This window comes from Cyrtonyx montezumae, unplaced genomic scaffold, assembly GCF_038088225.1.
Source record: "Cyrtonyx montezumae isolate F1298 unplaced genomic scaffold, pur_monq_1.0 scaffold_19, whole genome shotgun sequence".
NCBI classification, from domain to species: Eukaryota; Metazoa; Chordata; class Aves; order Galliformes; family Odontophoridae; genus Cyrtonyx; species Cyrtonyx montezumae.
The window spans coordinates 9,453,057-9,477,558 of record NW_027071925.1 but is presented as its reverse complement, the minus strand read 5'-3'; the positions used below and the strand labels follow the sequence as shown (position 1 = coordinate 9,477,558).

General features: G+C 50.4%; 1 protein-coding gene across 2 annotated transcripts; it reads left to right on the top strand.

The window, feature by feature from the left end:
- The first annotated feature begins 617 nt into the window (after window positions 1-617).
- Window positions 618-23,324, top strand: HID1 (HID1 domain containing). 2 transcript variants are annotated; one of them, XM_065735526.1, is made up of 19 exons: window positions 618-777; window positions 5,491-5,640; window positions 6,689-6,859; window positions 9,128-9,241; window positions 11,656-11,762; window positions 12,204-12,320; window positions 13,070-13,292; window positions 13,662-13,718; window positions 13,815-13,955; window positions 14,349-14,439; window positions 15,043-15,194; window positions 16,442-16,520; window positions 17,116-17,280; window positions 18,401-18,628; window positions 19,091-19,197; window positions 20,998-21,078; window positions 21,508-21,599; window positions 21,849-22,007; window positions 22,461-23,324. In XM_065735526.1, exons 1-19 carry the CDS (start codon window positions 712-714, stop codon window positions 22,522-22,524), a joined length of 2,364 nt encoding a protein of 787 aa, XP_065591598.1. In that variant the 5' UTR covers window positions 618-711; the 3' UTR covers window positions 22,525-23,324. The 2 variants fall into 2 exon arrangements, with proteins under 2 accessions (XP_065591598.1, XP_065591597.1); XM_065735525.1 differs by having other exon boundaries at window positions 19,091-19,224.
- Window positions 23,325-24,502: the final 1,178 nt, after the last annotated feature.

The following is a 24,502-nucleotide window of genomic DNA, read 5'->3' as shown; positions in this document are numbered from 1 at the left end:
CTCCAAGGTACGAGCTGGCTGATGTGACGGTGGGTTTGGATGAACCGGACCTTCTGTGTGAAGGAGCTCCGCAGCTTTATGCCTCGTGGCAGCGGTGCCCACGGAAAAGGCAGCGCGAGAGGTTTCTGCGAGCGCCCACGAAGGACGCGATGTACGGCAGAGCCGTCCCCAGCGCCGTGGTGACAGCTGCGGGTCCGCGCGGTGAAAGCTGCGCCTCGTGCTTGATGCTGGCGTACAGCAGCGGGGGAACAGAAGCGTTGGGTGCCTCCGCGTGGTCCACCCTACGCGATTCCTGCGCCGGTTACGCACAAACGAGGGCTCGCCCCGCCAGCCGCGCTTTGCTCGGCCCTCCCCTCCTCCGGAGGGACGCGGTGCGCGGCTCTGCCCGGGCGGAGAACCGCCACGACGGCCCCGACGGCAGCGGGGGAGAAGCCCGGGTTACAAAACGTCCTCCGCAGGGGGAAGGGAACGAGGCCGAGCGGAGCGGGGCGGAGAGGCAGAGGAGCCCAGGCCGCCTCCGAGACGGGGAGAGCGGATTGGAGGGAGGAAACGTCGGGAGAGGGAAAGGGCGGCGGACGGAGGGGCGGGCGCGGGGGGAGGAGCCGCGGTGCGCGAGGGTTTGACAGCGGAGGGGAGGGATGGAGGCAGCGGCCCGAGCCGGGGCGGACGGAGCGCGGCTGTGAGGCTCTGCCCGCGCCCGCAGCGCTCACCATGGGCGGCGCGGACTCCAAGCTCAACTTCAGGAAGGCCGTGATCCAGCTGACCACCAAGACGCAGGTGAGGGCCGCCATGTCTCGGGGCGGGGGGGGGGGAACCGCCATGTCGGGAGGCGGCCGAGGGCTGACGGGGCCCCGGTGCCGCGGGGATGGGGCTCCGTGCCGCGGGCAGCGCCGATCGGGGCCGCTTATCACGGCTCCCCGCGCGCCAGCTCTGCGCGGCCTGCGAAATAACGCTGTATTCCTGCGGGCTGCGGTGGAGGACGGACGGAGCGGGAGGCGGTCGGCGTTACACGTAACGAGCGCGGCTGCAGCAGGTGTGAGTGTGCGTGTGCGCGTGAGTGTGCGCGCGTGTGTGTGTGTGTGCGCGCTGCCCGCAGCACGAGGAGCTGAAGGCTCTGTGCTGAGTCGGCCCCGGCGGTGACGGCCGCCGTGGGAACGCAGGGATGTGCAAGAAATCGGTGTAACGATGGGGAATAGGGTCAGAAGGGCGCAGCGTGGCCGCGGGGGGCGGCACTGCGGGCTGCAGGAGGCGAGGGTGGTCCCGCGTGTGCGGGCTGGGGCTGCGCTGCTTCGTGGCTGCCGCGCTCCGTCCCAACGGAGCGGTGTGGCGGTGTGACGGCGGTGTGGCGGTGTGACGGCGGTGTGACGGCGGTGTAACGACGGTGTAACGACGGTGTGACGGCGGTGTGACGGCGGTGTGACGGTGTAACGGCGGTGTGGCGGTGCGAGTTCCCCGCGGCCTTTGTTCCTGCTCTGGTTGCCGAAATACTTCGGAGCGCCGTCGGATGCGCAGTGCCGTTCTGTCCGCGGGGAACGCGATTACAAAGGGAGATGGGGGGGATGAAACCCGGTTTCTCGGTACCTGCGTGCCCTGAAGGGATCGTCTCAGCCTGCTGCTCACAAAGAAACCTGCGTGAGCAGTCCTGCTGCCAGCCCAGGGCAGCTCCCCTCCCCCAGGTTACTGACGTGTGCAGTGGAGGCAGGAGCTCTGGGGCCCTGAGTAAAGGAAGGCGAACAAGTGCCGCTCTTTCTGGATGCATTCCGCTTCTCTGTGGTCTCGGTGAGCCCGGGTGCCATGTGGACCGGGGTGTGGTGTTGGCACTCCCATGTTTACATACCGCAGCAGGGCACTGCCGTGCGTGGCCGTGGTGTAACCTCCCAGCACACCAGCACCTGCATTCAGGTTGCGCTGATCCCCCCTTCAAAGCTATTAACTTAAACACACTTTGCTTTCTCAGCAGCATCTTCTTTTTCCTGGTCTTGTCTTCGCAGTACACAACTGGATGAATGCGTTTCTGTCAAACCATAGGTAACACAGAACCACGGGGTAAGCAGCGTGCTGTGCAGGGCTGGGGAGGGCTTGGAGGGAAGGAAGCTTGGAGGCTTATAATGACACGTGTACTTCTGTATGCTGCATGCTTCTAGAAGAGTAGCTCTGATGAATTTAGCAGTCACACAGCTGTGCCTATTGTTCAGGCTGTGTGAGCACTCCCCCAGCGTAGGAGCACTGTCTGCTTGGCAGCAGAGGGGAAGTGTGGGCTGTGAGGGTGACAGCTCGTGGGTGGCAGGGCACGGGCTGGGAGTCCTGGGTGGCAGGGAAAGGGCTTGCTTTTCCTGGCTAGGTGGGGATTCAATGGCTTCTGTGGGCAACTGACTGGAAGGTGAGAAGTTTTGATCGTGGCAGCTAGCTTGTTAGATGTTAGTGCCAGCTGTGCCTCTGCTTCCAAAGAGGCAGAAGGGATCAAACACGGGGTGAACCCCTGCCCTTCTTCCCTGATGAGCAAATGCAGTGTTATGGTGTGCTGTTAATTTGGTACTGATGTAAATAAATCTTGTGCTTAGAAAGATCAGTTTCTGAGTAGCTTATTTCTGAATGTATTCAGGTACCTAACTCTCCTGGGTTGAGGAGAAGCGACATTACTGTCTTAAAACCAAAACTATAGCTGACTTTTTGCTGAGGCTTTCAGTGGCAGAACTGCACAAATCACATTTTCCATCTCCCTTTGCTGTGAGCAGAGAGCTGGCTGAAGTCTTGTTTGGGATTGCTCCTTGATTCTCCCCTGCTGACTGCAAATATCCCGTGAAAATAAAATCAGTTATGTGCTGAGAGCAGCGTGGAGCTGCTGTCCTTGGCAGCGAGGAGGAAATCCTGCTACCTATTAATGTTTTGAATAAATCTGTCCTCAGGCTTTCCTTTTGCACAGGGCTCACAAATGTGGTCAGTGGTACCTGCGTTGCCTCACATAAGTGCAGGGTTGCCCCATCTCCTGGAGCTCAGTTAGGTGCTGTGGTCATTGCATCTATATTCTGCCTCATTGTAGTGGAAAGGAGCACACTGCCTGCTTCTTACTCTCCAAGTTTGTACAGTAGTGTCTGGAAAAGCCTCTACAGAGATTAGGGCTTTGTTGAGTCCCACAAAAACGATGACCCCCACCCCAAATGCCCATGATCTGGGCTGGAGGGTGCTTGGTTGGCACGTGAGCAAGAAGCAAAGACTGGAGGACAGTCCTCCAGGGGTTATTGGGAATGGGTGCTGGATACGAAGGTGTTGGATGTGAAGGTATAGTGCGCAGAACTCTTGGTTGGGAGGACAGTGCGAATGCTCCCTGAGCCTGGGAGGGTTTATATGAGAAGTGAGAAGGGGTTGTGTATGAAAGTGAAGGTGATAATAGCTTCAGGCTGAGGACAGTAACGAGTAGGGGGAGGCAGTGCTTTGGGAGCTTTTCCTGTTTAGAGGAAGTGGTCAGCTCTGCACTGTTTTCTTTCTTCCCATGACCTATCCTGGTTGCTTAGCATTGCAGGTTGAGGGCTGTGATTCTCTGCTCAGTAACTGGCAAGGAGCTGCTAATACACATGGCTTCCTTTCCTGATCCTTGCAGTGTGCGTGGATGGTGTGTTTTAAAGGTTCTGAAACCCCAAGTTTATAACTTCTGGGGAAATGAAGTCTGGAAGTATTCGCTGTGACTGATTCTGCCCTGCGTAGCCAGCGTGCAATGGGAGGACTTTAAGCCTTGTCGAGGTGAACTGAAGTCTTACAAGGGAGATTTCTTTTTTTTTTGCCATCACATCCACGGATTGCTGCCTGCTGTGCTCACAGCAGTCAGTGCTGCAGCCATCTCTGGCCGTCGGTGCAGGCCCTGGCTCCAGCAGCAGGTGAGCAGTGAGCGAGGCTGTTCCAGGTCGCCGTATTCCCTTTCTGTGTGCTAGGTGCAGGGTGAGCTCAGCACGAGCAAATGGATATTTACATCTCCGGAGATGCTGTATGCAGAGTACAGTCAGCTTTACAACATCCACTAATGTTCTTTTGAGGAGATGAATATTACGTGCATCGAGCAGCCTTGTGATGCCAGACGGTTAATCAGATCGGGGGGGCTGCAGGGATGCGGGTGAGTCAGTACGGAATCGTGCCCTGGGATTGTACATGGGATGCCATCTGTTGGATGGGGAGATGACTTAATGCAGCTATTAAAAAGGAAAGAAGTGGTGTTTTAGGTAACCTGCTTGCCAAGACGGCAGACATCACTGCTGCAGCATCCAGCGTTGCAGCTTGGCTGATGGCTGCGGTTCCTCTTTCTCCACGTAGTTCTGTTGGAGGCGGTGTTCAGTCCATCGTAGCTGTTGTGCTGCAGCTGAGAGCAGCGGCTGTGTTCAGCCTCCAAGGAGGCTGCAGGGAGAAAAGGGTTCTGCTCACACTGGAGGGAAATGGTTTTCTCCTTCCCCTCCAGATGAGAGTGAAGCCATTATTTATGCATGATCTGCTGTTAGCAGCGCTGCTGCGGGTGGGAGCGGCCGTCGAGCAGCCCGGTGTGTGTGGCAGTCAGCCCTGCTGCTGTGCTGCCCGCTTCGGAAGGGGATGGAGGAAGTGGGGTTTCCTGCATTACATAGATCGCATTTCCAAATTCTTGGCCCTTTTTGAGGAGCATAATTAGAGATCTGACTTGCAAATAGCTTTTCTCCTCTCTCCATTGAGGGCTTTCGTGTGCACATTGCAAGGTAGCACAGCTCTCTTGCATGCTTAGAAAGCTGAGTTCTGCTGAAAGTCAGGCTGAAGGCACTTGGCTGTTGCTACAGATCCCTCTGAGGAGCTGTCATGTTGGATCCCTTAGAAAAGGTCTCTCTCCCCTTGAAGAAGGGCTTGGTGGGAGTTGGGTTTGGTGGGCAGGTGATAAAACAAAGAACATTTCATTCATCATTGGGAAAGTGCTTAAATGCGTGGATTTGGTTTGAGGGAGAGCGACTTGGGCTGATTCCTTGGCAGAAAGGGGTGGATGAGCCATGAGCCTCTCGGGTACAGGAGCTCTGGGAAGGGATGTAGGGGTGTGCTCAGCCTGGCAGCCGGGCTCCTTCCCTCGCTGCCCTCCCGTGGTGGGGACACGTCGCCTTCTGCGAGTTCAGGCGGTGCTGTTTCTTCTCATTCAGCTCCGGGAGAAAAGCAACGCTTCTCAGCATCAGAGCTGTGAAAGCTGTTCCCAGCACTGCATCCTGGCTGTGTTTAGAAACGCAGCACAAAAGCAGATGTGCTTTCAGCCTTCTGCATGCAGCTGGGATAGTTTAAGTTAAACGTGCATTTGTGGTTCTGCCCCTTTCCCCTCTGATGCGGTAGACCCTAAAGGACTAAAGAAACTGGAACAGAAATCAGTGATGGTGTTTTATTTATCCTCTTCTGTTCTCTGGTGGTGATGCGCACATCCCCGATCCAGTTGCAGTCACTGGTGTTCGGAGCTCTTGGGGTGCCAGTTCTGCCTCTGTAGCTCTGTCTGTCTCTCTGCAGCCTGTCGAGGCAACAGACGATGCCTTCTGGGACCAGTTCTGGGCAGACACAGCCACGTCCGTGCAGGATGTCTTTGCCCTTGTGCCAGCTGCAGAGATCCGAGCAGTGCGAGAGGAATCGCCCTCCAACTTGGCCACCCTGTGTTACAAGGTGAGGATGGCATTATGTTCCTCAGTGCTGTGCTGGTGGGAGGTGTCCATTCCCTGAGTCCCGTGGTTCCCAGTGGGATAGGTGCCTTATTATTTCCTTGCACTATGTGCTGTGCTTGCTTGTCCCCATCTGTTCCCAGTGATAACTCTCAGTCTTGCCTCTCTTACCGCAATTCTTCCCTTGTGCTGTCTCCTGGCTTCTGACAAGCAGCAGCTTCTGAATTGAGAAGAGTTGGGGAGATCTAAACTGACCAAGTAATCCCTTTGGCTCTGTGTCTTTCTACAAGAAGTGAGACTAAAATGTGGGCTGTTTTTCAGCTGGAAACTGTTATGCTGGGAGACCTGCTCACTGGGAACCCTGGATCTTAAGATATCATGGTCAGAGGATCCTGCAGACTTTTGCTGTCCCAAAGGCCCTGACCTTTGCCCGATGTGGTGGGACATTACATCTCATGGCTGTGCATGTTTGTGGAGAGCACAGCAGCATGGCTGAGATGTCATCTGCAGTCATGGCTGGAGACTCGGGCTACATCCCTGCTGTACAAAGTCATAAATGTGCCTGGAAATATATTTATGCCCAGTCATGGAGTTGTGTGTGGATGGGCTGGGGCTATACAAACAGCATTTACGTACCCATTCAGGCAGTGACGCAAGCTGTCAGTGACCCAGACAGTCTGCTGTGAAACTAAGTGGAGACATATGACCCTATGAATTAAAAAGCTGTGCAGTGAATCCTTAGTGCTGTTTCTGCTTTCGGTGCTGGTTGGAGCCCACAGGAGCTGTGGCTCTCTATCCACACAACGTGTGCTGTGTGGGTTACCCTGGCACGAAAGAACTCTAGCAGTAGGACAGAAGAAACTGAAAAAGGTCTGATTAAGATCATGTACCCCTGTGTTTCAAACAGCATTGAAGGCTGTACTATGGAACTCAGGGAAAACGGATCCCAAGCAATGCTTGTAAGTCTGTGTGAAGTGTCACCAGCAGGACAGAGCTGTGCCGTTCTGCTCGTGTTCAAACTAATGCTACCTGTAGCCTTTTGTTTCTTGCAGGCTGTGGAGAAGCTGGTGCAGGGAGCAGAGAGTGGCTGCCACACAGAGAAGGAGAGACAGATCGTCTTGAACTGCAGCCGGCTCCTCACCCGTATCCTGCCTTACATCTTCGAGGACCCAGACTGGAGAGGTTTCTTCTGGTCAACTGTCCCTGGGGCTGGACGAGGAGGGGTCTGTCTCTTGGCACTTATTCTCCTTTTTGGAGAGGGGGGGGAGGTTGCAGCGAGGAAGCATTTGAGGGCAGCTGCACTGTTGTCGTTTCTGTTGATGCAGAAACTGGGTGGCATCTTCTAAGTCGGTTTCTTTCCTTCATTTCTTGGTGCTGTTCCTCTGACCCTCAGCTGCCCTGCTCAGCACAGGTTGCTGTGTCATCTGAAGATTTCACTTGGGTGTGTATCTGTAGGGGAGAGCTGGTATATGAAGGAAGGCTTTTCCAGTATGAGAAGTGTGAATTGAAATAAGTGTGAAAAGGGACAGGGCAAATTGCTTTAGCGTGTTCTGGAAATAAGAGAAAAATTGTTAAGACACAGCTGAGGTAGACCAGGCATACATGTTTACCTGCCTTCTCCCTTGACAGCTGCTGTTTTATGCATGAATAGTGCTGTCCTGGAGGTTTCTGAATCTGCAGGTCAGCGTGACTGTGCTGAAATGTGTGGCTTCCCCTGAATATTATGTGTACTGCAGTGTTTTGGAGGAGAGTTATAGGGAAGTGGCAGTGGTTGGTACAGTACAAACCTTGCACTATCGCTGCCTGTTACCTCTAATCTGTTTTGCCCGAGGCCACTTCAAGGGGAAAAGAAAGCTTTTGCTAGCAGCACTCTGCTGTGTGATCTGTGTGATTGGGGGCTGGTTGTCCACCTTTGATCCCTGCAGGGGCTGAGTGCTGGAGAGAATTGACTGTGGAGTTGCTAGATCCTGCTGCTTTGGGAAGCAGCACCTGGTGCCTGATGCCCTGAGCCAGCAGGGCTGCTGTTACAACTGCTTATCCACCTTGTTCAGCAGCTGGGGGAGGGGTCCTCTGCCTCTTCTCCCATGTAACAGTGATAGCACAGGAGGGAATGGCCTCAAGTTGTGCCAGGGGAGGTTCAGGTCGGACGTTTGGAAATAGTTCTTCTCCAGGGGAGTGCTCAGGCACTGGAATGGGCTGCACGGAGGTGTTCAAGAAACAGTTAGGTGTTGTACTGAGGGACATGGTTCAGTGGGAAGTACTGACGGCAGGTGGACAGTTGGACTGGACGATCTTGGAGGTCTTTTCCAACACTGGTGATGTGGTTCTAAGCAGGGTGCTGGGATTAGACAGGGACGTTTAGGGTTATGTTGTGTTTAGGAAGAGGATGTTTGACACAAATCTTTCAAGAGACTGCTGGAAAATGGTGTGCCTTTCCTGTTTTATTGAGAACTGTTGGCTCATGTGTCTCCCATTTTTTGGATGCTGAGGTTCCTGGAGCCTGCAGGGACTTTTTCTGGCAGCTGAGACTGTGTTAGCAAAGATCATTCTTGATTAAGAAGTCCCCTTGGACCCAATGCTATCCCAAGCAGAAGCATCTCTTCTGCCTGATGACTTCATCTGTCCTCTGGGCTTCTCCTTACATCCGGGGTCTGCCTGGCAGTGTCTTTCCCGCAGTTGCTGAGGCAGATGTCAGAGCCATGGAGCTGTTATCTCAGTGGCTGCCTGCTGTGATTGCAGTGCTGTGTGTCATGCACAGGCTGCAGGGAAGGATGAGCTCCTGCCGTTCCTGCTCCCTCTTTCCCTGCAGCTCCTGTGTGCGGTGGGCAAGGCCTCCTGTCCAGGGTGCTGTTTGATGGGCAGGATCTGCCAAGGTTTCCTGTGGCAATGGTTGCAGAGAAGTAGCCATGCATGATTCAAGTGATTGTTTTGGATGCTGGAGACAACAAAATCCCCTCTGCTGTCATGCTTGCCCTGCCATGGCAGGCTGCGGTGGCCCTGCTGAGCTCACACAGCCTCTCCCTCCTCTGTGGCTTGCAGTTCTGGGCAGCCCTCGCAGGACTGAGAGGTTGTACGCCTGTTAATGCTGCTGCCTGCCTTCTTCCTATTGCTGTCGCTGTGCCCCACCCAAATTGCCTTCTTCATTTCCTTTAAAACACTCTGTAGTGATTCCTTTCTTTCATCCTCTGTAAGCATCTCCACGAGGCAGTGTGCAGTGCTGCTCTTCTATTTTCTTGACATCTCTAGGCAGGAATGCTTCATCCACTCGGTTTGGTCACACTAAAGACCTTGTTCCCATAATAGGCATTGCTGTCTGGGGGGAATTTCGTACCTCTCCCGAGTGGGTTTTGTGTGTTTTTTCCCTCTTGCTCCTTTGTAACTTCTTGTGTATTCCTGGAGCGTGCACCTTCCCTTGCCGTGTTGTAGCAGTGTTAATGTGTGCTCTTTGCTAAGCTGTGCTAATAATACTCTTTCACAATCCCCACATTTAGGGAGATGAGGATGATGAAAATGCCCGTCCGCTGGCTGAGTCGTTGCTCCTTGCTGTTGCAGATCTGCTCTTCTGCCCCGATTTCACTGTGCAAAGCCACCGGAGGAGCACGGTGGTGAGTTGAACAATGAGATTGTCTACAGAGATAGGTGAGCTGCATGGTGGGGGGCCCTGCATGACCCCAGCAGCTTCCCTACCAACCTCCAGGCAGGAAAAGGTGGAGTCACGGAGCCTGAGCACCCACACTGACCCGTGTTTGGGGTCAGTGGGTGGGGTGTGTTAGAGCAGGTGCTGTGGGCTGGCTGGGCAGCTGTCAGCTGGAGAGCCCGCTGTTTTCCCCTGCACTGCAGCGTGCTGGTCAGGAAAGCAAACATCTGCTCTCTGTTGTTTCCAGCGGAGCAGAGATCTTTAGCACTTTGTTCCTCTCACTGTCAATTTGGTGCTGTCCAGGGCAGGAAATTGCAGTTTGCCTGATCACAGATGCTGTGATGTGGATGAGTATGTTTTCTGTTGTGCCCTTCCACCTTCTCTTCCTCTGCGTCAATGTAGAAAAGACAAATGTGTTTCAGTATTATGGGGACTGTCTTTACTTCAGAGGAGTTCTCTGAAGTAGGGATCTCCTAGCAGGTATGTACCTCCCCTGTCAAGGCCCTGTGGTGTTGCTGTAGGTATCTATAACCAGAGCTTTTTGTTAGTGCTGTGAGGTAACACCACACTAAACCAATGTGTGTTTAACAACTGCAAAATTCCTTGACAAACCTAAATAGTTTGCTCAGAATTTCTGTGTTTTAAAAACTGAGTTGAATTCTGTCATCTAGGAATAAAGGGGTGAGGCTTTACCAGAGCTGCCCGTATGCTAAGAGAAGATGGGAAACAGATGGACTTGCTGTTCTGCGCTGCCACTTGGGGTGGATTGCTCAAGTGAGAGTGACAGCAGTTGGTCCTGGCAGAGTCCCTCTCACTGCACCTGTGGTTTCTCCCTTGGCAGCAGCCTGCCTGGCTTTCCAGGGCTCTGAGGGAGTTGAATTAGACAATGGGATCGTGAATGCTTTGTGTTCCTTGCTGTTAGCTGCCTGCAGGCTCTGCAGTCCTTGCCTAGCTGACTTCCCATCTCTGGGTTTGGTTTGATTTGTTCTCGTGTCTAAGTGCAGGTTAAGAAAGCAGAGAAGGGTACAACCACCTCATACTCATAACAGAACAGCACATGGCCCCAGAAGTACAGGTTACAGTTGCTGAAGTAGAACGGAGTACAGAAGAACAGACACTGGGAGGGAATTGGTGAAGGAGAAATAGGAACGACCATGCTTTTTTGCAGTTTGCCTTCCTTTCAAAGTCAGCCTTGACATTATAGCTAGAAACTGGGGATCCCTCTGTTATGTACAGTACTTGTGTCTGTATTTTGTTGCTTACCTGCAAAGGCTGAGCATTCTGAAGACATAAGCACCTGCTTTTTAGATCTGGGCAACTGCTGTAATGATGTCTAGTACATGGCAGAAGCAAATGTGTGTTTATTTCTTTCCACAAAGCCTGTGTTTGGAGGGAATATTCAAGATTTGATTGTGGAGGGAGACCTTAGGTGCTTCAGTTTTACCAAGAGCAGTTCTGAAGAGCCAGGTGAGGAACCTAATGGTGGGTGAGCTCCAATCTGTTGGAACTGGGTAGAGAGGCAGGAAAAGCAAGGACTGTGGAGGAGGCTGCAGTTGATTCTGTGTTAGCAGTAGCTGCTGTCGGCATGCTGGTTTGGTGGGAGCTGTGGCTGGTGTGCTGAGTGCATCTTGGTTGCCCTCAATGAGATCATTACCATTGTGGGAGGGAAGGAAGTTATGCAGTGGGAATCTAGAGCAATTAGAAACAGTCCTCTGGTCTGCTTTCCCCAGTTGCAGGAAGGAAAAAATGGTGGTAAAGCTTGGTTAATGAAATGTAAGGAAAGAGACAGACAAAGCATGCCAAAGGTACTGGATGCAAGTATATTATATTCATCTGAGCCCTTGCTTCCAGTCATTTCTGGAGGGTCAGCGTGTGGTTTGCAATGGCTTCTTGTCTCCACAGGGCTGCTTCAACCTATGCTCAACTGGCCCTGACAGAGGAGAAGGGCAAGCTGCTGTGGTTCATCTCCTCAGGCTGCAAAGCAAGAGTTTGGGAGTCATGCCAGTTGCTGTCAAGGGGCTGGAAGGGTTCTTACTGGGAGAGGGAATATATTTGCAAAGGGAAAACCCGGACCTAGACTGTGTTCCATGAGATGTGGAGGAGAAGAGAGGAGGTGGTGATATATCCCATCATTAGAACAAAATATATCCTGGATGTTTTGGTTCTGGGTGTTAGTTTCTAGTGGAGGTGGCGAGTGCTGTGCCTTGGCACACTGGAGGCCTGTGCCTGACGCCCAGTGGGGCTGGTACGTACACCTCAAGCATCAGGATGCATCTCTGCTGGTTTCTTTGCTGTTGAGAGTGGGGCTGGGCTGCCTCAGATACCAGTAACCACTGCCAACTCTTGCACTTGTGTGCTCTGACCTCCTGTTTCTCTCCATAGGACACAGCAGAAGATATCCACTCCATTGACAGTTGTGAGTACATCTGGGAGGCAGGAGTGGGCTTTGCTCACTCTCCACAGCCTAACTACATTCATGACTTGAATAGGTAAGAGGGTTTGCAAAGGCAGAATGGAGAGAAGCTTGGCTCAGGAGACTGAGGGGGTCTGAGGGAGACGGGCTCTCCTTGCTTCTTGAGGCACTTGTGACTTCTGCAGGGACCTTGCCCCTTTCTAATCCATCGTTTCTGGCAGCAAAGAGAAAACTGGTTGTGCTTTTGAGTAGCTTTTTGTAGTATGATATGGGAATTGGAATGTCTGTGATAGAAACTGTCAAAATGGTGCTTTAAAACGGCCTAGGAACTCTGTATTGCATTTCTTTTTTTCAAAAGGCAGCATTTTGAGCAGTGTTTATGAATGAAATGCTGCTCATGAGATGGACTCAGCTTTCCATAGAAGTACTTTCTAGATGAGACTGAGCACACGTTGTTGTGGTGATTGTACCTCCTGTGCTTCAGTGCAGGACTTGGCCTCTTCTTCCCTTCTTTTAGGACAGAGCTGCTTAAGCTGCTGCTGACCTGTTTCTCTGAGGCCATGTATCTGCCTCCATCTTCAGACAGCAGCAACACCAACCCCTGGGTGCAATTCTTCTGCTCTACAGAGAACAGGTGAGGGTGCAAAGCTGGGTGCTAGAGGGAGAAATACACTGAAATATTTCCAAAGGAGTATGTTGGTAATGGGTGGGCACAGGACTTGGACAGCAGCCCCAAACAATTGGAGGTAGTGTGTCCTACTCCCATCCCCATTAGCATCTCTGCTGAGTGGGAAACGTTCCTCACCAGCAAAGGGCAAATCTGACCTTGGCACTCACTGGAGTTTGATACAGGAGTGGTCCTTGTTGTGTGGGAAAGGCAAATGCATTCCCCTGCTGTAGATGCTGTTCCCTGGAGGGAGTGGTGGTGTGGCACTTCATTGGGTCGTTGGTGTTGGTGGTGGCAGAATGCTGCCCTCTGGTGACATCGTCTCCCCTGAAACTTTCAGCTGTCCATCGGAGCAGCACAGTTTGGTCTTTCTAGAGTCTGGATTTAAGGTCCCATCTCTTTTTCCTCGTTATTGCATGGGATTTCTCTGGGAGGCCCCAAGTTTTTTGGTTTTTTTTTTTTTTAATTATTTTTATTTTTTATTTTCCCCTTTGTTTTTAGCTCTGGTTAAGATGACTGCTGGGAGATGGGTGTCAACTCTTGCCCCTGTGCTGCTCTGTCGCTGTCCCCTGTCATAGATTAGGGTTGGGTGGATTAGAGAAGGTGCTATTGTTTTGTTATGATCCCAAAATCTTGGGGAGAGGTGGCTGTCCCTCCCCAGGGCAGCACCATTTGCTTCTTGCTTCTGCCTTCTGAGATGGTTTTCTCCTGCCCAGACATGCGCTCCCCCTCTTCACCTCACTCCTGAATGTCGTCTGTGCCTACGATCCGGTGGGTTATGGGATTCCTTACAATCATCTGCTTTTCTCTGATTACCGTGAGCCCCTGGTGGAGGAGGCAGCCCAGGTGCTCATCGTCACTTTGGACTACGACGGCTCCACCAGTTCAAGTCCCAGTGTGGATGGCACGACTACTGGCACGGCCATGGATGATGTGGATGTGAGTGACACTGAGATCTGTATTTGCTGCTTTCCTGAATGCTGTGGTCCTGTTCTACCAGCCTTTACTGAACAGTCTTCCTTGCAGTCTGCTATCTCTGGCCCAGTCCTCGTCCTTTCCTGTAGGACACTAAGCAGCCACAGATGACCAAACCAGCAGGTCTTGGTCACTGAATTGAATCAGGAGCAAGTAAGAATTCCCTGATTTTACTGATTCTGAAAGTGCTCTGTGTCCTGGCATTTAGAACTGGATCATTCAGAGGGCAAAGCTTCAGCGAGAGTTGTGCACCCCTAGAGCTACTGGTTGCACTCGGCTGCTGACTAGATCTCATAATTCCATAAGCATTTAATTCATTGTCTTTGCACGCAGCCTCCAGGACCAGACAATCTGTTTGTGAATTACCTTTCAAGAATACACCGAGAGGAGGTAATGTGCTCCAGTCCTGAATTACTTCCTGTCTGATTCTGTGCTGGGTGAGCTAGCCTTGGGCCCACCGCAGTCTCTTTCCTGGTCTGTTGGCAGGATTTCCAGTTCATCCTGAAAGGAGTGGCCCGTTTGTTATCCAACCCGCTGGTCCAGACCTACCTGCCGAACTCTGCCAAGAAGATCCAATTCCATCAGGAACTTCTCGTCCTCTTTTGGAAACTCTGTGACTTCAACAAGGTGTGGATGTGCTTGTTGTTGAGCTATACCCCAGGGTAGAGCCCTGTTCCCCAGGGCCTGGCGTGGCTCTGGCTGGGCAGAGCTCTGCTGGGAGGTTGCAGGCAGGTAGTTAGCACTGACTGTGGTACTCCTGTCAGCAGCACTGCTTCCAGCTGGCTGGGTGGGACTGGTCTGGCTCCAGGGAGAGCTTGTGAGAGGAGCTGCAGCTTGTGAAGGTCGCTGCTTGAAGCAGGAGCAATTATTAAAATAACTGCAAATAATGGAGATAAAGTTCTTGTGCGTATCCCAGCCCTTGTGACATTCATCATAGACTGGTTAACTACCTGGCCTGAGCTCTGTGGATGCTGGATAAAACCAAATATTCTTTGATTGTCTGAAATCCTTTCCTTGCAGAAATTCCTCTTCTTTGTGCTGAAGAGTAGTGATGTTCTGGATATCCTTGTCCCAATCCTGTATTTTCTCAATGATGCCAGAGCAGACCAGTGTAAGTTGATTATTTTTATTATTTGGGGTGATCTATGCCTAAATATTTTTAAGATGCCTCCTCTCTGCCCCTGAGATTGCTGCTTGAGTGCATGTTCCTAGCCTTCTGCAGGCATGAGGGGGAGTAGTTCAGTTGGGTGGGTGTTGATGTTTGTTGTGGTCTTAAAAGCAGGATGTGTCTATATGACAGCACGTGGAAGGGCTGTCCTTAGCATGTGCCAACGCTTATTTGAGTCCTTATGTCAAAAGCTGCCTCCCAGATCCTAAGAAGAGGAAAAAATGAGTGATTTTCTTTTACCTTTGGTATAAATCAGTCATAACTCCATGCTGGACTGCTGGAAGAAGTCAGATCTTTCCCAGTGAAGAACATAATCTGAGATTGTGTTGTACTGGCACTATACATGCTCGAGACAGACGCTGGAGCAACCTAAGGAGCTCTGTGTGGGATGTTCCTTATCAGGATACTCTGGTGTCTGCAGTTTCTCTTTCAGTCTCATTGTGTTTCTCCTCTCTCCTCACTGCCCTCCTGTTTTCAGCAGTCCTTTGGCATCAGTGTGGTAGGTTTTTCTGTTTTTGTTGTTCTTGTTCGTTTTGTTTTCTGCAGCACGAGTGGGCTTGATGCACATTGGGGTATTTATCCTCCTGCTTCTCAGTGGGGAGCGCAACTTTGGGGTGCGACTGAACAAGCCGTATTCTGTACGAGTGCCTATGGACATCCCTGTCTTCACAGGGACTCATGCGGATCTGCTCATCATAGTGAGTGTTGCTCTAGGGATTCTTCTCCTTCCCTCTGAACCTTTGTTTCAAACCTCCGGGAACTGAGTGAGAAAGCAGAACAATTTACTGTTCCTTCCTAGATTGCCTGTCCACTGAGTAGCTAGGAAGTGTGTGGGGTGTATCCGAGCACTGGTGGGGGGTTGTTGTCCTCTGTTAACCTGGGGTGATGTGTCTGGCAGGGGGCACAGGTCTCGGAGAACAAGACCCGGGATGGAGATGAACTGGTGTGTAAAGGACTCTGAGTCTGGTGCCGTGGGGTGGCTGGGTGATCTCTGACAGACTTGAGTGCAGGAAATCTGACTGTGTTGCTGGCTCTGTCCCAAGTAACCGGAGTTGCATGGAGCGTGTTTGACGGAATGAGGACAGCGGTGTCCTTACCAAACTCAGCCCCACAGCTTTGGGTTGCTGCGAGATTTCATTCATCCTGCAGCCTGCAGCCTGGGCCCCGCTGCTGCCCACGCATGGCTGTGCGTTTTGCAGTTCTGGCTTCGTGTAGTACTTCTGGTGTGCTGGTGCTCGTTTGTCAGTGAGGAATTTCTCAGCAGCTTTTGATTAAACCTCCTAAAGGAGATTGCCACTAGAAGGAGGAGGAAGAATCCATTACCAGAGCTGTTCTTGATGCTGCGTGTTTTGCTATTACATTTCATTGGCTTTAGGTCATCTGTGTTTTCATTATGCTGTGTACCCTATAAGAATGCCTGCTAGAGGTGGGAAGGCCGAAACTGGGAATGTCTGGGCTGGCTGTGGGGCAGTTGGTTGTTTCCATGCCTCTGAGGGTGTAGTTAAGAAATGTAAGACAAATACTGGAGTTGGAAGTTTGCACTAATATCAAACATGAGATCATTAGCTCCTTGGTATGTCAAGCAGCTATCGTTGAGGTTCAGAGCCAAAAATCCACTGGAGATGAAGATAATTCTTACTTCCTGGTAACTTATTGTTGTCCTGGGCTGGCTGTGCCTTTTGGAGCGGCTCAGTCAGTTTCTGTTTGCAGTACTGTAGAGCTATAATCATATCCCCAAAGGATTCCTTGTAAATAAAGCTTGTGCTCCTGGAGCACGAGTCTGCAGTGAGAGCAGTCTTCTCCACCTGTGTAATTGTGGAGTATGCAAGGCCCTGCCTCGCAAGGAATGGTGTCAGGAGCGATTAGTGTGGGGGTGGCACTGGTTTTGGTTGAGGGTGCTTTCGGTAAGGTTCTGCCTTGCTCAAGATCTCTTTTCCTACTATAGGTCTTTCACAAGATCATAACTAGTGGGCACCAGCGTCTGCAGCCTCTCTTTGACTGCCTGCTCACCATCATTGTGAACGGTGAGCACCGCTGCACGGAGCCAGCGCGCAGAGGGGTCGTGCCAGTCCGCGTCTCCAGGTGTCAGTGACTGGGGCTGGAAGCCGTGATGCTTCCCAGTCCGTGCTGGAGGTGGCTGCTGCAGATCAGAGCTGCCTTCAGGTTTATTGCCTGGGCTCAGATATTGGGGGGGGGTGACAGCAGTGTTCCTGGAGCCGCTCTGGGATGGCAGAGGGATTTTCCCCCCGGCCGCTGCCGGGGGTGGCAGTACTGCTCTGCTCCAGCAGGGAGTGTCACCTCCCCGCAGCGATGCTGTCCCTTTGGCTTTCAGCGCTGGCTCTGATTGTGCAAAATTTTCGGAAGGGACACGAGCCGCGATGTTACTGCTGTAAAACCCCACGGGGCACTTTGAAGGCAGAAGCATTTGCTTTTCTTAGCCCATAGATCTATTTAGAGTCTTTTGTTTTTGGAAATGTTTCTGGAGCCCTCTTGGGCTCAGCTATTTCATGAAGCTTTCCCAGGAGTGCGGCGTGAGGAGGTGGTAAAAGTGATGTTTTAAATGTTGTTTTTGTGTGGGTCCTTGGTTCTATCTCTGATTTTCATGTTTGCCTTCCATAGTGTCTCCGTACCTGAAGTCTCTTTCCATGGTGGCTGCTAACAAGTTACTGCATCTCCTGGAGGCTTTCTCTACTACCTGGTTCTTGTTCTCTGCTGTCCAGAACCATCATCTTGTTTTCTTCTTGCTTGAAGTTTTCAACAACATAATTCAGTACCAATTTGATGGTAAGAAATTTCTATATTTAGTGGGCTTACCCTGTGTTAATCCAAGAGAAGGTTAGATGCAAATCCAGAGAAAGTCCAAATTCATGAGAGTGGGGGAGAAACATAGCAAGCAGCTCCATGAAGACGTGTACAGGATCAAGAATTTGGGTTAGTAGGTAACTGGGGTTGGGTCAGGGGAAAATGGGATGGCAGCTATTTATCAGCATAACCTCAGTCTTAGAGCAGAAAATGAGGTGGGCAGAGGGAAGGAGAAAGGAAAGAGTGTGTAAGGCTCAAACACTAGCAGACTGGATGCTGCTGTGAAACTGCTCGTGTTGCTCAGCAAAGTAGTTGAGGAAGCACAACAACTTCTATCTCCTTAAGTGTTGGAAAGTGTCAGCTCTGCTCTGTCAGACCTGTGGAGCTGAAGACCAAACAGCCCCATCCAAGGAAAGTTCTAGCACTTGCTGCCTCCCCAGGAAGTGCCTTATCCTTTCCTTCCTAAAGGCATGACAGTTGTTTGCCTCCAGGAAATGAGAGTGAGATCGCTTTGCCTGCTAGGAGCTCTTACTTCTCCCTGCTCGAATTTAATGCTTTGCTTTAAAACCTCAAGTCAAGAGCAGCCATTCTTCTTGCCCACTGGAACACTAGTGAGTGGTGGATTCCAGGTCCTGAAGCAGCCGTTGTGATGGTGTTTTATATCACCTTTTAAATGATGGCTTCATTCCATTTCCTGCTGACAGAGATGATACAATTTGTGGCCTTTTGGCTTTCCTATTTCTCCTCAGTCAGAATGTCCCGACTCACTTTGTGAGCTTCTTATGGATCATGGATAAATGTTGAATCTATTCCTCAAGAACAGGTGCTATTTTATGGCTTAAAGTGCCCTTTTCTTTCTCACGTGTTTGAATATCACTCTCTAACCAGTTTCTTGTCAACCTTTCTGGCCTAGGAAAGATTTAACTTGATTTTCTTCTGGCTTTATAATGAATAAAAGTTTACATAACACTGCTCTTTCTTCCTTGCACCATGGCCTTTATGAGCTCGCAGGGTCTCAACAGTCAGGCTTCCTGTTGCCAATGAGGTTGGCAGGGCTCTTTGAGCCTTCCTTCCCTACTCATTTTGTTACTGTGATTCCCAGGGAACTCTAACTTGGTCTATGCTGTTATCCGCAAGCGGAACGTGTTTCACCAGCTGGCCAACTTACCCACGGACTCACAGTCCATCCAGAAAGGTCTGCAGCGCAGGAAGAAAGCTCCGGAGCCTATTTCTCGCACCAACTCCCAGGATGGAGCCTCCATGGAGGGGTCACGTCCTGCTGCCCCCGCTGAGCCAGGGACGCTGAAGACAAGTTTGGTGGCCACTCCAGGTCAGCATTAGTTTATCTTGGTAAGAGGAGAAAAGTTTGTTTTCACTGTGAGGTACAGAGGACTCACCCTTTCACTGGGCGTGGGAAGAGATTAAGAGTTTACGTCTGTGAATGACTTACTGCCTTTCAGTCTCTGTTTTAGGTCAGTTTATCCAAGCTGAGGGCAGGTCAAAGTAGAATGCTGTCTCAGATTTAGTGTCTGTATGACCTTTTATCATGATTTTGACTTCTGGCCTCAGTTTGACAGTATTCACGTGAACTTGTGTCCTTGTTGCATCAAGGAGTATTTTCCCAGGGGCAGGTGAACTCCTGTGGGGTGATGAGATCAAGGCTGCATCTCATTGCTTCTGCTGAAAGGAGAACAGCTCAGATTACAGCTGATGTGCTTGGTAGGGCAGAGAAAGAATGCCAACTTTTAAACATATTTAACTCATTTCTGAGCTTTCTGTGTTCTGAACGTAGGGATTGACAAGCTCACGGAGAAGTCACAGGTGTCAGAGGATGGGACCATGCGTTCGCTGGAGCCCGAGTCTGTGCAGCCTCTGCCAGAGGGTCACCTGCCCTCAGCTGTGGGTGACGGGGAGCCCTGGAGTGGGGTAAGGGCAGCACTGCCTATTTAGGCATATTGAGGGGAGCACCCTTGTCCTGATCCTCCCTGCTGCGTTTGCTTGTATGTATATGCACGTAGATGTTTGGTCTCAGACAGTTGTCCCACAGCAGTGCTCTTTGCGTGTCTGAATGTTTGCTGTGGTGCCATAAAGCAGTCAGGAGGTGAAGGGCAGTAAGGGGCTGGGTGTGGGGTATGCTGCTGGGAGAGGCATCACTGCTGTCGAATGCCTGCACCTTTCTCAGGGGGTTGTGGTGTTTTGGACAACCTGCACGATGGCTGTTTGTGTTCTGCCCTGATTCCAACTCAATTCCAGCTGAGTTAATATAAACTAGTAAGAGGCATTGGATGAATTTCAGGATCCTCACCCTTATGACTGATTTAAGTTCCTTTCTTTATCTGTTGGAATGTAATTCCCTTATCAGTCATAAATATTTCCAGTGTCTCTTGTGAGATATAGAACAGCCCTCACATTTCATTGTAATTCCATGTCACCTCTCCTAAATATATCAGCTGGCTGTATATTTATTTGGATGACACCTGGAATGAAGGCAATGCTGTGGGAGGCACTGAGAAAGAGGAAGGGTGTAGAGTCATCTGAGGGAGATAATCATTTTTATGCTTTTATGAATTTTATTTTTAGAAGCTTGATGGGGACAGGGCACAGAAGCTGGGCAGTTAGGCTTCATCTGCAAACATTGCCAAGTAATACTGCCATTTAGGCTTTGGATAAACTGGAATGAACAGTATTCTTGAATAGCCTCGAATCCATTTTACTGATCCTTCTTGGCCTTCTCTGATGCCACGCGAGGGACCATGGTCAGCAAGATGGCTTTCAGCACACCATTAATGCTGCTGTTAAGGGAGAATTTTGCTGAGAACTTGCAGAAGAAGGGTTTTCTTCTTCCAGCAGCCTCTGAAACACAATCGTGGTCATGACGTGTCTTTGTCAGCTGGTTTGAGCTGTTCCTCAGTCCCAGAACACTCAGCTTCCAGTGGGGTGCAGCGCAGCTCTGCCCCAAACCTGCTGCTTCTGGGTGCAGAGGTGACGTGAGTGAACCTGTCCAGTGACGTCCTTCTGACGCTCAGTGTGGAGGTGTAGAATGGCTGTTGGAAGGAAATGCTGATCCTATTTGTTTAGTACAAAAGTCAGGTGTAGATTGTAGCGATGAATGGTCAAGGTGTATTGCAAAGGGAAAAGCCTCTCCATGTTTACCTTGTGCAAAGACTGGTAGTGATTTTTAAAGGGTTTTCATTCTGTTCCATCATGAATATTGGGATGTTTCCTTGGCTGACCTTGAAAGTCAGGGTGGTAGTGATGTCTATTATCTGAGAGAAATGAAACCAGAGTGATAGAGAGAAGAAAAAGAAAGCATTAACAAATGGTGAACTTTTGGCAAGCGCTTTTCAGGGATCACAAAGATGAAGACAGTGTTCCTGTTCGGGGCTGAGTGGATTGTTCCTTGAGAGGGTGTGGTTAGGAGCTGCTGAGAGCCCACCCTTGGAAAAACACTCTTCAGGATGTACCACAAAGAGCACCAAGAAGTCCAGAGATACCTCAGCAAATAGAGGTCTAAAAGGTTCACTGGATCGAAGCAAATGTTTTCAGTATGTGGAGGCTTTGGGGTTTGATCTGTTCCAGGGGCAGACTGATTTGTCTTTTCCATCAGTGCTCTGGGCATGTTGGTTCAGCAGACAGTGAGTTCTAGTTCTTGCTCTAACGTGTGGCTTTATTATTTTTTTTAATAATATTTACTGATAGGAAGTGTCACATCCTCAGAGGGATCGGAGGCGTCTCTCTAGTGCATCCTCCAGTGGACAGTGGACCCCAACTCCTGACTGGGTATGGAAATCTGAACAGATGAAATAAATAATAAAGAGTTGTGGCAGAAATTGCTTCTGCTCCACTCAAAGCCCTTTTCTTTCTCTCTTTTTTTTTTTTTAATTTACCTTCCTTTTTTCCAGAGCAGAGATGCTCCCCGAGGAGCACACTTCTTTGGGAGTATCTTTGACTTCTGGTCAGAGCTTCAGAAATGAATATTATCAGCTGCAAAGAAGTATTTTGTTTGAGCTGTGTTAGTCTGATGCCCGGTAGTTTCACTGAGGGGCTCAGAATTCCGTAGCTCCAGGATTTGTTGTGCTGCTGCATGCTCAGCAGCAACGTCACCTTTAGGATTTTTGTAAACTTCATGTGTAGTAGGAACAGTGCAGGTACCTGTAAAAAACTACTCATGCAGTGTACTAATTTCCCTGTGGACTTTGCTGCTCACAGGTGATGTCCTGGAAGTCAAAGCTTCCCCTGCAGACCATCATGCGGCTGCTGCAGGTACTGGTCCCTCAGGTGGAGAAGATCTGCATTGACAAGTAAGTGCTTTTCTTGTGCAGTGCGACTGAAAGCCTTGCAGTGTTGGCAGAGGTGGTGTTTTGCTTGCCAGGCGTCTTGTTTCTCTGATGCATTCTCAACTCCTTAGTCAGTGGAGAGGATGTTTGTTCTTGATAGCCATGGTTGTGACTGTGTGTGTGTGTGTGTTTCTTTCGACTGATACTTCGTGCTGCAGCAGTCCTGGGCTGTCTGGGACACACCAATTATGTTCCCGTTTTGTCTGTCTGCAGGGGTCTCACAGATGAGTCAGAGATCCTCAAGTTCTTGCAGCATGGCACACTGGTGGGGCTGCTCCCTGTCCCTCACCCCATCCTCATTCGCAAGTACCAGGCTAACTCAGGCACTGCCATGTGGTTCCGGACCTACATGTGGGGCGTTATTTATTTGAGGTAAACCATCTGGGTGCAGTCTTTCTTGATCTTTTCCAAACGTTTTAGAAAGGATTGCATGCACTTGGCTAGCTCAAGGTTCTCTCTCATTTAGAGGACAGAAGGATGTTTTTCCTCTGGAAAAAGACTAGGGTGAGTTAGCTGCTCCAGAGGTTTGAGCAGGAGATGTGAAGGAGGTGGCTCTGGGAGCAGTGCTTGATGGGGTTTTGTAGATTTTCTATTCCCTGCTGCAATTTAGAGGGGATGGTGCAAAGATTTAATGCAAAGCTCTGCCTTTGTGGAATCTTGTAGATATTGTCATCCTTTTAAGGGCCGCTGTCTCCCAGACAGTGGTTTCCTTTCTCACGAGGTTGAAGGCATTCTGTGTGGCCAGCTCCTGTAATCCTGACTGTAAGATTGAATTCCACATACTCAGCCACAGAGAATGAAGTGAACTTTGTCTTTCTCTCCCAGGAATGTGGATCCCCCTATCTGGTATGACACAGATGTGAAGCTGTTTGAAATTCAGCGAGTCTAAGAGAGCACTTACCTCTATAAAGAGAAATACACTGGATCTAAGGACTTTGCTGTGTGCTGCTTCATCACAGCTATTCCTGCATTTCACATCCAGCTGGGAGACCAAAAGGACAATCACTCCATTTACCTCCCTGTCATTTAAAGCTTTAATCGGGGCCTGTGTGGACATCCCTCCCCCGGATCACTTCTCTTCCTTTACCCTTTCCCGTGCACTCTGAGTGAACGATGTCCAAGGGATTGTCCATTGTTGTGATTGCACTAGAAGTCAGACTGTTCTTAGCTCTTCTGTTATCGTTTTGCTCCTGGATTTGGTTTGGAAACCGATTTGACCCAGTCCTTGCCCTGGTTGGTGTCAGCATTTAATTGAAAGGACTGACTGTAAATTGGGTGCAAGGGAGAAGCTGCTATTCCTGCAGGCAGTGGGGTTTGGAAATGGTAGTTACTTTCAGGTGGCTCCACAGCATTTCTGGGGCATCCATTCTGACTGCAGGTGTCTCCCTGATGTCTCAGTTGTACATTGGTAGGGAAATCTTTCCAATCCAAATGAAAGGAGAAGTTACTGAAGGAAAACGTTGTGTCTCAGCTCTGAATCTCTCTTCTCCTTTCCTGGAAAGCTGCTTAAAGAAGTCCTTTAGAAGGTGACACTCTGGTATGGTAGTTCTTCTTTGTCTTCCAGGCCCAGCAGCCTGTCCTTTGTGATCAAGTGTTGTGATGGAGTGTGTGTGTGTCATCGTGGAAAGCCCTCTTTGATTCTCATAAGCACACAGGAGGGAATGGACTGGCTCAGTGGGAGCAAGAAGAGATGGTTTACCTCTGTTGGACTTCACAATTTGACTGAAAGGACTCTGTCACCTGGGTTTGAAAGGACCCATATCCTTCTGACTCTGCCTGTGGAGTTGGAAGGGTCTTCTGCACACTACTGTCTGAAGCCAGAAATGGAGGGTGGCTCTCAGGGAAGTTGAAGGAGGAATTTGGAAGCCATAGGAGGAAAAGCATCTCCATTTCACTAGGGAGTGGAGAGTGAGTGCTGAGACAGAATTTGATCCTTCAGGGGCATTTTGCTAGTGACCAAGATATCAGATCTTGAATGTACTGGGTTCCAAAGATGCGGAGTCTGGGAAGGCAGGGCAGGAAGCAGTGGAAGGTTGGCTGCTGCTGGCGTGGAGCAGCAGCATGTGGTGGCACGTTGGTAGGTGGAGACATCTGGGAGTCATTGCATTTTACATTCTGTGGGGAGGGGCTGCTGCCTTATACCTGTGAGGTCTTTAGACAAGGAGATGCGAGAGGTTCTGTCATGAGCTGAGACCTTTCCTTCCACACCTTGGTGCCCTCATCTTCAGCCTCGGTGGGATCGCTGTGCTGTGGGCTGTTCTCCATAGCTTAGAACAGGTGAGATCAGTCCTTGGAAACTGGTCTCACACCCTTAAGGGGACAGGCATGGTGCATGGTCCCGTTTCTTGTGAGTTTTGGGGCTAGAATGGTAGCAGTGTGGCTGAGAGTGCTGCTTTGGGGTACCACCAGCACCTGCTGGTTCGTAGGCAGGTGGTTTTCTCTGCTTTTGGCACTGAAAGTAGACTGGAGTCCAAGGGCAGCTGAAAGCTGAAATAAAGCCTGAATGGTTTTGCTGATGGATATGAGTATGAGAAATAGAGCTTAATTCCCTCACCCCTTCCCCGTTCCATCCCCGCTCCACTTTGTCATTTAGCACTACACTCATCCTGATGCAGTTCAGATAGCAGCAGGGTGAGATCTGTTTTATTAGAAATCTCTCATATGTAAGAATGTGATTTGATGGGGCCAGCCCTGACGGGTGGTGCGGCACCTCGCAGCCTCGTGCCCTATGTGCCCACTTCTTCCCTCCTGTGGATCTACTGATTCCTGTGATTTCTTCCATCTTTTCTGCTTTATTTCTTTGTGAGTTCCTTTGGAGACATTTTTTGTTTCTCTTGGTGTTTGGAGTCTAATCTTTGTTCTGTGAA

Bases quoted from the DNA above. Each gene is read 5' to 3' on its own strand.
- HID1 (XM_065735525.1), top strand. From the start codon at position 712: ATGGGCGGCGCGGACTCCAAGCTCAACTTCAGGAAGGCCGTGATCCAG. The intron at 13,293-13,661 runs GTGAGTGACACT...CTTTGCACGCAG, and splicing joins CGGCCATGGATGATGTGGAT to CCTCCAGGACCAGACAATCT. The intron at 22,008-22,460 runs GTAAACCATCTG...TTTCTCTCCCAG, and splicing joins TGGGGCGTTATTTATTTGAG to GAATGTGGATCCCCCTATCT.